Source organism: Lottia gigantea (assembly GCF_000327385.1).
Source record: "Lottia gigantea unplaced genomic scaffold LOTGIsca_71, whole genome shotgun sequence".
In the NCBI taxonomy this organism is placed as follows: Eukaryota; Metazoa; Mollusca; class Gastropoda; family Lottiidae; genus Lottia; species Lottia gigantea.
Window position 1 is genome coordinate 66,574 of NW_008710397.1, and position 15,776 is coordinate 82,349.

The 15,776-nt window shown below is 33.5% G+C and overlaps 1 protein-coding gene across 1 annotated transcript; it reads left to right on the top strand.

The window, feature by feature from the left end:
- Nucleotides 1–12,073: 12,073 nt before the first annotated feature.
- On the top strand, nucleotides 12,074–15,388 carry LOTGIDRAFT_195901 (hypothetical protein; the record flags this gene model as incomplete). The annotated part of the gene is made up of 2 exons (XM_009065824.1): nucleotides 12,074–12,219; nucleotides 14,698–15,388. A coding segment is annotated over exon 2 (687 nt), but the record flags the coding sequence as incomplete, so codon positions are not given.
- Between the last annotated feature and the right edge of the window lie 388 nt (nucleotides 15,389–15,776).

A 15,776-nucleotide genomic window follows, 5' to 3' on the forward strand; every position in this document is an offset into this window, starting at 1 on the left:
ATGACAAATAAATGGAAACACCCCCCCCCCCCCAAAGACCAAACAATCGCATGATATTGCTCTGGTCCAACCTGTATTCATATTCGTATCACAGAGTCCATATGTTTCGTATCAGATCTTGACAATTGGAAGCAATTATGTGTAAACGCAAACCTAATTGGCAAAGGTTTGACGTTCCCTTGAACTTTGCCTCAATATGAATATCAAAGCGTATTGTGTATTCAGAATGGATATTAATAGGCAATAATGTAGTTATTAGTTTCTATCTAATATCTCTTAATAATATTGATATACCGTCACTCATAAGGTTCAAAATTAGTTTAGAGACGACAGGTCGAGTCGTCATTATAAGTTATTTCATGATTGCCTTTAGTTAATACGACTTGAACAGTTTGTTTCACATTAGCTGTAATGCATAAATAAAATGTGTAAATACTATTTCTGTTTATGTAAAAATTGACATATGCAATAACAATAAAATTGTTAAAATGCATTAGATGCTGAAATAAATGTAAATCGTAGACGAATTAGAATACGAAATATGATGTTACAGTTTGAAAAGAAACAATTCAATTCAATATTTTATTTATTAGAAATAAAAATGACTTGGTTCCTACAATTTGATACGATTGAAACATTAGGTTTACGACTGAGGTTCTTATGAATCAGCTTATCAAACTAGAATATGTGTAATCCTGGTATTCATAAAGATATAGGGGAAGAATTGTCAATAATAACCATGTTTTCAGCATTATAAAAGAAATTAGAGTACCTATAAAGACTCTATGGTCTTTTGACAAACAACATAAAAGCAAATTTTGTACACCCTGAAAAGCCAGTGAAATTGTTTATTTCATTACAATAAATGCACTAAAGCTGAAAAGGGCGAGTGGAATAATGAAGGTTTGCATTGACGTTGAAAAAAATGGCGATCACATAAGTTCTCAAAATCCCACAAAACACATAAAACCAAAATACAGGATCTTCAAACCCTAGGAATATTCCGTTGACACCTTTTTTCTTCTCTTTTCAGCTCCATCCTCAGAACATATCAGACTCAATGTTCAACAAAGATTTGGTGCCGGTACGACAACAGAAACGGAGACAGATCGAGATAGTCTAGCATCATTATAGATTAGAGAGTCAGTTACAATTAGCTTGTACTAGATAGATGTTCATGTGTTTCACGAGGTCTAGTGGCGTTCTTTGACAGTGCCTTTAGGGACCAAAGAAGTTGGACGACGATACAAGTTAGACGTAGTAGACAAATTAACATGTGTGTTAGTTAGAAAGAGTTAAATCGAACCAAAGACTTCTTACTTCAAGCCAAGTGTCCTAGAGCGAATTGATCGGTCTGTTTCGTGTAATTTCAAGTAGGTCGTATCTTAGATCGAAACTTGCTGACATAAATATATTTTTTCAGTCAACTAGGGATTCTGAGTGCACTGAAAAAAATATTACTAGATGAGAATGTATTTGTGTCAGCAAATTATTACAAACTTGTTTCAAATATGCTTGCCAAATATAAGGCTTAATTGCTTTACTGCTTTGTGTATCAAAGTTGATCCATCTGGATTGAAATATGGCTACCGCTACCAACATTAAATACTCAAGCGGTCCATAATGTCAAAATCATGGATCAATATAATGCTTTGGTACGAAAAATACAGGTCAATTCCTTAAAGGGAAATTAAGACCCCGGTTTTTTATAGACGAAATATCTTTAAGTATATCATTCATTGTAACGCTACGTTTGTTTTTTTGTCAACCTTTTTATGTACTGTCTTCAATACGTTGATTTGAATTCCATCATATGATCAAGGTACTATTTCACGAACACTCAAATTCATTTAGTCCTGCTTAGTACAATAAGTATCAAATCAGTCCAATGATCTCCTCGACGTTCAGATCTAATTATGATATACATTATTGTACTTGCGAAGACGCCAAATTGTCATGAATTATAATGGGAAATAAGGTTTATCTTTGGATCAACGAGCAAATACCCTTCCCACTGTTGACTCGCTCTTAGTGATACCTAGAGAGAGGGCCAAAAACTTTAAAAACTACCAGAACCTGTGATTAACTAGATGTTAGCAAATTACAATAGCACAAGGCGACCACCCGAACCAAATTTTGCCAGAAAGTAGATCATGAGCAACTGTTAACTATCGGGTTCCCTCGTGTGTCATCATGGTATTGATCAATTTGCAATCGAGTAACTTTTAATCTTTATGTATAGATATATTTTGTTCCGTAGAATCCAGTCCTAAACAAATTGAATTTAGTTGCGTGAATATCTGCTAGATGGACGAACAATATGACGGAGAGAGGTTGAACTGCCCTTGGATATACAAATTCTTCGATGTAAATTAAGAAAATTTGTAGCTTTAACCATTTGTGATACAACGGCGAGTCACATTCCGCCCACTTTTTGAATGGAAGGTGTTCGTGAAATGGTACCTTTAAAGTGTCAACTATTGACTAAAGTTCTTGTTACGGGTCTGTTATATTTGGGTCTAACGAAGCTGCGGTAAAACATCGCATGCTCAGAGTTGACTTTAATGTAACTTGTGCTCATATATAGAAGTAAACTATAATTGTCCACACACTTTTTTTTTATGATTGGCATTGTATTCTAAATGATATTCTAATATATGTTTTTTCTTCATTTTGAACACAATTTATTTTTTAAGATTCTAATCATTGACAAATTATCATTTTTATTGAAACGTCAAACCTTGGACAATCTTTTCAATCTGTGTTTTCATCAAAAATTGTCTATCAGATTCACATACTCGTTTCACAGATTCCACAAAAACACACACAACTTAGCATTTAATCGCATGTCGCGTCATTTATATAAATAATTCATCAAATGAATAACCATTGTCTATTTAAAAGATCAAAGTAATTTAAGGTTCATTAAAAAAGATAACCCAAACTTGAGATCAAATTGTACATTGTAAATAAACTAAACTGTATGGTTGTATTATGTACATCAAGGTGCTACGTGGTACAAATTAAACCTGCTTTGTTATATTGTGCTGTCGTGTGTACGATTTTCATTATTTGTAAATAAAATGAAGCTCTAGTCAAAAGGTGTCTTTGTACCTCCCACCCCTCCCCTCAACACCAATCACCCCCACTTCTTAAAACGAAGAAAAAACGCCATTGGGACCTTCAATATGATGTAAGCTTGTCTGAGCCAATAACCGCCTAATATTAACATGGTTTATATTAATTTTGGCTTACTTACAGTGCGTCACCAATTGCATATTTTACGATTTGATAACGCTACTCATACATGCAAGGAACGGTGGCAATATCGTTAATCGTTCTACGATAATGTAGACGGATATAAAAAAAAACACATGGATTTGGCAGACCTTTGAAAGTTATTTCCATTAAATGCTACTATTTTTGAACAGTATTGTGTATTCACATATTGCGTGAATGATGTTTATTTTACGATATCTCATAAATATTTCTCTTTGGTTTTATGCCATAACATCGATTTGTCATAGTGATTTTACTGCTCTTTAATCACAAATAAAGACAAAACATGAAATCTCCGGATATAGCCTTTGTACATCACAATACTAACTTTGGCAAGAAGTTCCAAATTCTGAACTTTATTCTCAAATATGGTTGTGAAGCACTGTAATTGGTAAATTCATTGATTTTCGTTTAATACAAAAATTTAATTACTAAAACAAAAAACAAAACAACAACTCTATACATCAAGTATACGGGGGGTAGCGCCGTTTGAGCGGAAATAAATGTTCATTTTATCATTCATCATCATTAAACTGAAATCAATGTGGCCGTTCTCATTTAAATACAAAAAGAAACATAAAAAAAATATATGAAATAATAATTTACGTGTGATTTAGATAAAATCTCATTTTATGAATGGTTGGGGGTCTAATATAATTGTAATACATATATATGATTAACAAAAGGAAGCGACAGTAATTATGAATTTTTTTTTTACGTGCACGATTGCTCACTATGTAGTCTCACAAAACTTATCATAGAGTAAAAAGCTCATACAAATGCAAGAGTCCTTCTTATATGCTTTATAATAGCCTAAAAACGGGCAGTGCCATGTAAATATTAATAAGATGAATGCTGCTAGATCACCTCATTTAAGGGCATCGCCAACTTTTGCATTTCTTCCCATTCGACTGCCTAAAGTGAAGTATTCTAGACAATAATCATGCTTAACTGCCTGACTTCTGTCCTATAAGAAGTGTTGAACGATAGTTAAACACCTGTAACCAAATAACCCATACTGTCTCTTTAAATTAGTAGGCAATATTGTTTTAAACTGTTGTAACAACATCCTGTCGACCTCTTTGATGTATTGCATCAGATCTATTGTAAGAACTACTGAGTTCTGTTTAGGTTGAAGTACATGATTTAACTCGTTCAGATCAGTTTCAGACAGGGCACTAGAGGGACAACATTGTCACAGCAGTGCTGTGGTGTTCTGTGGGCCCGATGTAGATTAAATACAGTTAGAAAGGCCTTCTACTGAGAGAGTAAGGGCGGGAGAGAAAATTGGCAGTGTATTCACGGTGTTTCCTTGGCTAACTCTGGGGTACAGATCTTTCTGTTGTTTTCATAATGTGATGTATTATAAATAAAGTGTATTGCATCGATAATCTATACGTCTGGCACAGTTTCTGTGGGGAGTCAGGAGGCCACCAAAGCTGGCTTGCTCACACGTATTTGTCTTTGAAACATTGACTGACCAAACAATCAAAATACACCAGCTTTCCCAATAAAACGTTGAGTCCATCCAATGCTTTGCGACCGAGAGTTAACATATGCGTTTTACATTTTTTGTCTTACAAAATAAAACTATAAATCCTCAAAAGAGAAATGTCAGATGTATATGTTGAAGTATTGTAAAGTTTTGTCAAAACTGAGACCTTCACCGAATTCACATCCCATTGGCGGAGGGTCACGGCAATATATCTCATCATCACATGTGGGCTGAAACAAATTTGAAAGTTAAGAAGCTATTATAAGCCTTACAGTTCTCATGACAGTCAAAGGCGAAAGTTTTAATCAATAAGAGGGGTACTATAAATAAATAAAGCACATTGTTGGAATTGAAAGATTGTCTGAGGAGAAGGTCAAGCATCCATCATTGGAAGAAAAGGCAAAAGATGAAATGTCAATTGAGCTTCTAATAACGGGGTAGAAGATTACTCTCTTACAAGCAAACATTTATCTCAATTTAAAAACCACTAAAGTGAAAGTTTTCCCGATCATTTTCAGTAAAGACTTTATATATGTGAACATTTAGTTGTGGGTCACACTTTACGATGATTGAGTTATTGTTACCTACGATTTCTAATAGTTGATCTGCAATGAAAATTGGGCTTACCTCGGTAATTAAAATCTTCGATTGTGGTAGAGAAGAAGACAGTTTTTGAATTCTAAACGGAATTGATGCATTAACTATTGCTTTTGTAGCTTACCAAGTTTTTTCAATAGGCATCGTTTCATTTCGAAGCAGATTTACTTACATTCGCCTTAGCAATTGGGGAGGTCAGGGGCGACACAATAGATAAAAGATCGGCTTTGAGACTGAGCAGTATTGCTAGAAATAGTAACAGAACGAAGACACATATAGTGGAAAGTGATTGACATAAGGCAATTGGAGAACAATTTAGACATGTTCACTCTGAAGCAGCTGGCGTGGTTCATTCCTTCACAGATTGAACAAACATTCCAAAAATCTAAATTAAAGCTTCAGAATCTAAAAAATACATTCAGAACAAGTAGTCTAGTCTGTTGCTTCTAATCATAGCATAACAGTAACAGAACTACTGCAATGTGATATTAATCCACAAAAAGCCAGGGTGACATGTAGCCCCATCTCTATATTGAATGCAACTACGTCTCTTGTAGATTGTTGGATGAACTTTAGTGGGAATTTTGAACAGTAGGGACTAAATTAAAGTTTATGAATTCGTTATTTCATACGGATGCAGATGAGGTTATTACTAGTTCCTTATAGCTTTTAGTTTCTCTAATTTTGGTGAATCAATGCTTTCGAATCTAACAGGAGGTTCTGAAGTCCTAAACGTAGTAATGTGTAATTTATCACTGTAAAAATTTCAGGCCTAGCTGTTGTTACGTGCCGTAACCTTGCTTGGTTAGCTTGAGACATTAATAATTAGTCCTATATTCAGCCGCAACCGGAATAACAAAGAATTAAATTCAATGATATACAAAGGATGTCACCGACTTTTACTTGCACCGATCTGTCTGAATTCAAATACCTTTCATTCATTCTCCACTGCATTTCTATCCGATATGGATTTTTTATAGTGGTGTTTGATGGATTAATGAAATTAAAAGATTGCTGTGGAGTTATTTGCATCACGAGAGGTCAACATCAATCAAAGTTCCACTGTAACATTCTCCAAATGAAAAAGCTAATAAACCGAACATGGTGGAATTTGAATATTAGCCATCAGTCACCATAAAAACATAAATCAAGCAGAAAAGGAAGTTATTTGATTACAACTGCTTTCAGACGAAGGAGCTTACTCTACAAAAACGAGAACTGCCTACATTGCGAGCCCTAAGCCAGATTTTCTATCGTTACATCCAGATTCAACAAGCGGGTACATAATACATTTTCAACCTCGCCGATTTCGAGGTTCAATGGTAATGAACATTGACTATTACAGAATGTACAAATCAACCGGTTGAAAACATGAATTTCCCTTAAGGTTTAACAAAATATGGGTTTTGTTAATAATGCTGTAAATTTTGGTTTATCAGATTTTCTACAGCTTTATTTCCAACTCTTCATTCCGACTTGCTATTTGTAATATTTAAACTAAGTTGACATACGACTTCAACATCTATATTAGATAAGGATGTAATTCTTAACTTGGTGAATATTTAAATAATCATAAAATCTAGGTTCATATCCTTCCTTACCGGGAAATATCAATGATTTCAGTTTGTATTAGATTTCTCATCTAATAAGGCAAATTTCTATTAAAAATTGACGATGATACCAGGTAAATCAACTGATGAGTATATACTATTATTGGTCAAGTTTAAATTGTTATTTTCATTCGAAGAGAAGTATTCCTTTACACCGAATTGAAATCTCATTATAACACGGATGTTATTTACTGGGGATGTGTTGAGGTTAGTTTGACACTATATTTTCTATTTTCAAATATCTTTTATATCAACACATTACAATAGAAAAAGAAGACGATGAAATATCAGAAAAGTTAAAAGTTATTCAGTGTAAATGACTACTGGTAAAGCAGTCAGTGTATAAAGAGTTAAGGGTACGTAACTCTGATATTGCATGTCAAAATAAAATTATATGCGTTTCGTAGTCTACTTTATTTTTCTACATTATTTTTTTGAATATTAAATTCTAACTTATTTTTGGCAACCCATGTCAACAAAAGTCTTAATTTCCCAAAGATTCTACAAACTACAAATTAAATACAAAGTAACATAAAGAATAAATCCACAGAAGAGCTATAAGATATATACATTTACAAATGGTCATTGATGCGGTCAGAAATAAAAAAAAGTATGCACTGTTATAATATAAAAAAATAAAATGATAATTTTCAAAAGGAATTCTGATAATATTCTTTAACTAGTTCACTGTTTCCATACCCCTTTTTTCTGAAAATACTGCATTTAGTTTTCTTATACCTGGGATGTACATTAACAAAATATAAATTCACTGTTAAAAGTATGCTCTATACATCAATTGCAGAGAGATATAAGATACCAGAGTTAAAATAGTGCTCAATATATCAATTGTAGAGAGATAAAAGATACCACTGTTAATATAGTGCTCAATACATCAATTGTGAAGAGATATAGTTAAAATAGTGCTCAAGATATCAATGTTAAAATACTGCTCAATACATCAATTGTAGAGCGATATATAGAAATACCACTGTTAAAATAGTGCTCAATACATCAATTGTAGTGAGATATAAGATACCACTGTTAAAATAGTGCTCAATACATCAATTGTAGAGCGATATATAGAAATACCACTGTTAAAATAGTGCTCAATACATCAATTGTAGAGCGATATTAAAATAGTGCTCAATACATCAATTGTAGAGCGATATATAGAAATACCACTGTTAAAATAGTGCTCAATACATCAATTGTAGAGCGATATAGAAATACCACTGTTAAAATGCTGCTCAATACATCAATTGTGGAGTGATATAGAAATACCACTGTTAAAATAGTGCTCAATACATCAATTGTAGAGCGATATATAGAAATACCACTGTTAAAATACTGCTCAATACATCAATTGTAGAGCGATATATAGAAATACCACTGTTAAAATACTGCTCAATACATCAATTGTAGAGTGATATAGAAATACCACTGTTAAAATGCTGCTCAATACATCAATTGTAGAGTGATATAGAAATACCACTGTTAACATGTGCTCAATACATCAATTGTAGAGCACTATAGAAATACCACTGTTAAAATGCTGCTCAATACATCAATTGCAGAGCGATATAGAAATACCACTGTTAAAATGCTGCTCAATACATCAATTGCAGAGCGATATAGAAGTATTAAAACACAACAGGGGCAAAATGGAATAAGCTTGTGTCTCAATTAAGTTCATATTATTTGGTGGGTGCAAAAAAAAATACAGCTTGTATCATCATAAGGTATCCATATTGAAGATTGAAACTGCTCTAATTCAACACACGAATTACATGACTTGAAATCAAAGTTGCTATATCTCCAAATTGGCGGTGGAAGTCAATTGAATGTACCCGGAACCTTAGTCGAATATAGTTACTTCCCTTTGAGCTGAGCTGACTTGCATGAAAACTGGAAGAGATCGATCCAGAATCACCAATTCAGGGACAATTCCTGGCAAATATAAGATAATTATGTGAGTATTTTACGGTATAGTAACAACAGGCATTTAGTTTTCCCCAATGCACAATTCATGGGAGTTTCTAGTCGTATTTTCCCCGGAAATCAGAAGAATATAACGTATTATTTCTATTGTTTAAACCAAGACCCAACACGAAGTTTCACTTAAGTCTAAATAATTCTTTCATGTAAAATTAATTCGCTTTATGTAAGTACATATTGAAATAAAGTTTTTAAGAATCAACACCAACATCATCTTCTGTTCTAATTGGGAATTCATTTACGTGTAAAGAATCAAGTAACGTGTAAGGAAGGTATAATGATAACGTTTATAAGGACAAGAACTTTAAAACCAATGCTTGATGGAAGAGTATTCATTAAACCTAATAGTTAAAAGCTCAAATAGGAGAGGAGGCAAGGGTCAGTTAATGGTGCTATTGATCGTGTATGTCTGGTCATTTCGGATCAATGTTTTTCTTTATTCGTCAAACTAGACGTTAATTCGTGTCTCTGATACTGAAGTCAGTTTAATTGGAATTACACATTGTCTTCATAATGCTGTCCCTAGCTGCATACTAGGGTTGTCAAAAAATTAAAAAAAAGAATGGACATTACAATACTTACAGATTGACTGACAAAAGTGTGAACAAAAAGAGACGCAATTTTAACGTTATTTTTGTGTTTTTTTTTTGTGTTGACAAATTGCCTTTTAGTTTTTCTAACGTGTAAGAACGTGTACGTACAGAGATAGATTATGTTGAACGTTGTGTGGATTATGTTGAACTTTGTGTACCTATCAACGACGTTAGATCAGAGACCATGTTGACCTGCGTTCCGAAATGTAAGCTTTTGATGTCTAATATTATTTGTGAAAAGAAAATCTTTCAACCAGATTATACCCAGACACGTAATCAGACTACAAATCTTTTAAAGACTTTGATTATTTACATTGAAATATCCAGCAATTAGGATTTCACCAATGAACATGTAAATTATATTAGAAAGACGATCACATGTTAGATGTATTGTTCTTGTGAAGGGGGCAACGTCAAGTGTTCTTAAGTATTGAACCACAGTTATCGTTCGTAAAGTAAATTGTTTAGGTAAAGGGCAATGTGTGCCACACGGTTAATGAGAAATTACTCCCTGAACATACTCTGAAGTCTATCGAAATTGGACAACTTGACCTTAAAATCACAAAAAACAATTACAGACTTCTTCCATAAACTTCCAACGTTAATGCCCATCGACGTTGGGGATGTCTGTGCTCCTGAGATGTTATATACCAGGGCAAGGACAGTTGAGCGATGAAACATATGGTTTCTTAGGGATTGGTATTTTTGGCGAAGTTGGCCAATCTTAATTCTATATAGATTTTGCAGATCGACGTAGGGTTTATTTGTATTGTCTTTGAAGGGGAGTGAATGTGTACCACACTTTCTCTGAAGAACATGTCAAGCAGATTCGAGAAAATATTTGTGTAGGCTTTGCCAAGGGGTTATTATATTGGAAACTATGTATTTTCAGATCGTTATTCATTAATGGCTGCTAAAACGAAAAGCGTGATTGATTTTTGAATGGAATTATGAAGTGACGTACAATTGTCGATCTGCTTCAGGTTTGTTCCTGAAGAACAGTGGAATTGAACGAAGCCTTTTGTAAAGAGCTACTGTATAATAAAAGAATGTTTCTTTCAAGCCGATATCCGTTTTCAGATTCAATTTCCTTCCAGTCAAAATAATTCAGTGGTAATTAGAATTAATTAAAACAGTTATGTGGTACCACCAAGAACGATTCTATTTAAATGCTGCAATTATAACCCGTTATGGTTCGAATGGATCGAAACTTTTAAAAAAAAATTACAATAAGGATTGTTCACTAGTCATCATTTAATTAAAGGCCGGATACAAACAACTTTTTTCTTCAAATAGTGAAATTAAATCAAATCCATTCGGTTCGAAACTATTAATCAAAATCAAAGTCAAATGCAATCGACGAAAATCGAGAAAACAAAAACAACAGTTTACTCACACGGAAGGTTAATAGAAAAATGATACAATGTAATTTTGGTTTGTGCTTCGGAAATGGAGGTAGGACTGTATTTTCTTTTTTTTTCTCCTAATCCGATGGATACAATTGAAACAACACACCTACATTGGGTGTGTATATTTTTGTTTGGTAAATCTTATTGCAAAATAAACCAAATAAATGCAAAGGAGAAAAACGATTGCAAGATTAATCTCCTTCCTTATTGTCTGAACAATGTTTCGTCGTACAAACCACAGCTTTATAAGTCAGTTGACGATGTTTCCCCAATATCATTTTGATCTCACTCGCAATACAAGACTTTTCAGATTCAACTGAATCTGATGTATGTATTTCTTGGCAATTAAACTACCTAGAATTCAGCAACTTGTTTTCTATTGAGAACAAGTCCATGGTCAATTACGGCCAGAAGCATGTAGCTTATTTGATGAGCCTGTCGAAAGCCTAATATTACCACTAGTAAATGAGATACTTCAGATGAGATATGGACATATTTACATTTTCTAACAACAGCCGCATTTAAATATGTATGGGATATCTAACAACATTGCTTTTCTTTATACGTGGATTCATTTGGAAAGAGTTGCAAGAAGGGACCAATATGATTGGCGATTTTAACGGTTGCTAAATGAATAAATAGTGATTAAATCAGCAGTAAACTGGCAAACCAAGCAGCAAGGCATTGGAATAAGTATTCAAAGGCTTTATCATATAATAACAGTACAAAGATGCAAAAAAAAAAGAGATATAGATATAACATGACAATCTTTGATGAAATGATCAAAAACTACCCTTCCTTCGCTCAAAAAAAGATAATGTCGCGAAGTGCATTCCAAAAATTGTCAGATCACGGATATTCTCGTATGGCAGAAATCCAAATAGAGTAAGACTTGACCGAATGTGGTTAGAGGTTATTCAAATTCGACAAAGCCTTTCACAGTTTGCAATAATATATAGCTTTGTATCTCGTAAGTGGGTTAAATGAATATTGTGCTCTCGTTTAACTGTATTGGACTGTATTATGCAGAATACATGCTATACCTAATACAGATTATACTATATTGTAAAGGCTGACTTGCCACACCGGTTACCTATTCAAATTGAGATAACAGTTTTTTTTAGACTCATGTCACGTGACAACATGGCGACGGTGATAAAAGGAAAATTATAACTATTTAGGAGATAGGTGTACCTGTATTTATACCAAGTTTAGATGAAATTAATCCATCTCCAAAAAGGGTGAGTAACCTGCAACGATTAATAATTAGAGGCGAAGAACAAGAATACCTAATCGTGCCTTATCGCAGTTAACATAAACATAACTATGCCTAGTTTTAAGATCGGAGGTTATGTTATAGTAATATTTTGTAAGTTTGTTTATCTTCAGTGTTTGAAGTATATTTCAAATAGTTATACTAATAGTGTCCTTTTCATTAAGGATCATTAAGTATACAATAAAAAATATTAAGAGGTATATTTGACTTCGATTTGTATATCTTATACATATGTATATATAATAATATAAATCTTTCAATACTAACGTAGACAAGGAAAGTAGATTATGAAAATATAACAATGAAAAAAATAACATAACATAAATATAATCCTTAAGCTGACAGATACAAAATATCACAATAGATATTGACAAGTCGTGTATGAGCTCGTTATATAGAATTACAGACAAGCAAAATGTACGAAGTCACAAAGCAGTATTCGTGGGTGTTTAACCACAAAATGAAAGTGGCAAATTTATGCAAAAAAATGAAAGCGAGCAGCATAATATATTATCTTTTCAAGAAGTTAATGCCGCTGTTTTTGATTTCCGTCAACGCACACTGTATGTTAAGCTTAATTAGCCTAGACTAGAATAGAACATCAGACGGAAAACTCCCTTTCATATCATATTGAGTTGCCTAATATTGTGAAATACATGTATCGAGTATGAGGAAAAAACTGCCTAATGAAAAGTAATATAACAAAATTGATATTCTATGTTGTGTTATTATCTATTTTCGTCACGCTCTGATTGTGACTGGTATAATGTATGGAGTGTAACAAATATTATTCAAATCAATATTAGGTTAGTTTGGTATTACTTAAAATGTGAAATAAAATTGTTGGTGGGTAGGTATAATGTACTGTCAACATTTCGTTTTAGTTCAATCTCTTTTTGAAGAGATACAGCGTAGACTATGCAAAGAGAAACCCCCATCTCCAATATGTAAATGGGAATAACAAACTTCAGAACCAAAAACCTGAGAACCTTCGTGAACTGAACGTTTAAGATTAGCCCAATTAGGTGCAAAAGAGTAAGACGTAAAACTCCATTCATTTCATTTAAAGTGACACTTCATTACAAGTACACTTAATTAGTATTAAAGCTGTCCGTCTACGAGAAGGATTACGTGTAAAAGCACATTTTAGGCATTTTCAAAACTAATATTTTATATCTCGTTCTAGAGAAAGAAGACTTGGGGTTACATATACTTAAAATATACAATGCAAAACATATCTTCGTTTACATTTCACTTCATGCCAATAGAGATGATTGACAGAACATACTAGGTAAATACACAATATTGTGTACAATAATAAAATAACAGAGTTATCAGATCGATTAATTGGATGTTCTAATTAGTTTAACCAATAGTTCAAACCCAATCAAGTGATAAAATACCAATGCACCTAGTTTGATTAATTTGATAATTGTCGTAAGGTCACGGTAAGTCTAGCAGAACTTTATTGATCACAAGGAGTGGTGGTCTTTGTAGCTTCATGTATATGAGGCAAGTCTTTGCATGAGATTATTCTCTTCAGTTTAACAGTTAATCAGGTATGATATGAAACAGATCTTGGTGAAATAAAATTATGATTTTTTTTTGGAAAATTTGAAACATTCATAAATGACAATTATGAATTTTAAAACGTTCACTATCTAGTGCAATAGGGTGCCTATTTGTCAAACACAGGAATCAATTGAGTTGTAAGCTTATACATATCAATTTATGGATGTCATTTCCGATTTCAGTTCAGATAACAATTTAATCTTTAAAATGCAGTTCAGATTACAATTTAATCTTTGGCTTTCAGTTCAAATTTCAATTTAATCTTTAGATTTCAGTTCAAATTTCAATTTAAACTTTATTACAGTTCAGATTACAATTTAGACTTAAAAAAAAGTAGTATATTTGCAACTGTGAAGCGAATAACGCAGTTGCTCTCAAATTTGCCAGTAGCAAAGGCCGACCTGTTTCCCCGTTGAATTTAAATCATAATTACTAAGACTGCACATACTTGGGATTTACATTTAGAATAAAATATGGACGAATTTTAAGAAGCAAATGTTTAAGAAGCAAATGTTTCTGTTATACACTTATGTAAAGAAAAAAAAAAATTTTTGAAAGCTCATTCGCTAAATAATGAACCGTGTTTATCACTCAGTAATTTGAAATAAAAACAATAAGGAAACAATAACAATAGGTAGCTCAACCTCGTTTTCCTGGTTGCGTTTTGTTTAGGAGATAATGTAGCTGTCTATTTAGCAGAAGTTTTTATGATTCCACCTGATCACAGACAAAGGCACTATCCGTACTTATTTATGTCCAGTCTTGTTTTTATCGTGGCTTACATTCAGAAATCTTTTGACTCGTTCATAATAAAGACTTAGTTCGTTTATCAATACGATACATAAATAAATTATATTTTCACTTGTTGCAGAAAATGGTTATTCGAATGGTACTGGTGGGAGAAACAGGGACTGGCAAAAGCTCGACTGGAAATTCTATATTAGCTCAAAATGTGTTTCCAGTGAGCACGAAAGGAACTCCTACAACACGGACGTGTGCTGCGGGTGAAACGACGAGATTCGGCACTAAATTCGTCATTGTAGACACACCAAGCTATTTTGATGGGAATGACATCGATGCAGAAATAAAGAAAAGCATTAAGAGATGTGTTGAATTGGCTCATCCTGGACCGCAGGTTTTTCTGTTTGTGTTTAGCTGTAGTTCAAGGTTTTGTGAAAATGATACTTGTGTTATCGATTGGTTTAAAGAGTTTTTCGGTGAAGAGATATACAAACATGCCGTTATAGTTTTCACTTCAAAAAATTCTAAACTATGTAAAGGATCAATAAGCAAGTTTGTAAGAGGATCTGCCTCAGAGCTTCGGAATTTAATTGAGCTGTGTGGGAATAGAATTGTAGCCATAGATAACGCCTCTCCTAGTGAATTAAACGATGTAGATATTCGAAATCTTATCAGTATTGTAGTTGATCTCGTAAACGATAGGAATTTAAATCACTTAGATTTTGACACTGTGAATAATAATTCTTCGCCAGTTGAAAACAATTCTGAGCGGAACTCCATGACAAGGTCAGGTAGTATAACTGACGACAAGTTCGTCTTGTATGAAAAGAACACTGGACCGCCCAATAAAACCAACCCTCCAAATACGACGACTGCAAACAATCACGTCCAATTCAACTCCACGAAGACTCCAAGCATCAGCAGCATCCCCACAATAGTTGAACCTCCACTTAAAAAGTGCCTGTATTATGATTGCTCCGATGAACTTGTGAAGCAGCAAATCATGGTTCTTGGTGACGAGGTGTCGGAAATGAATCGATTAAAAGACAAACTGACCAAAGAAGTTGAATTTAAAAACGGTCAGAAGGACTCTTTGTGGTGTGATTTGGCAGAAAGTGGCATTTCCATAGCCACACAATTCGACCAGTTTCTGAACGATATCTTCCAAGATGAAGCCGATCTACTGGCCCCTGCACATCTCAAACGGAC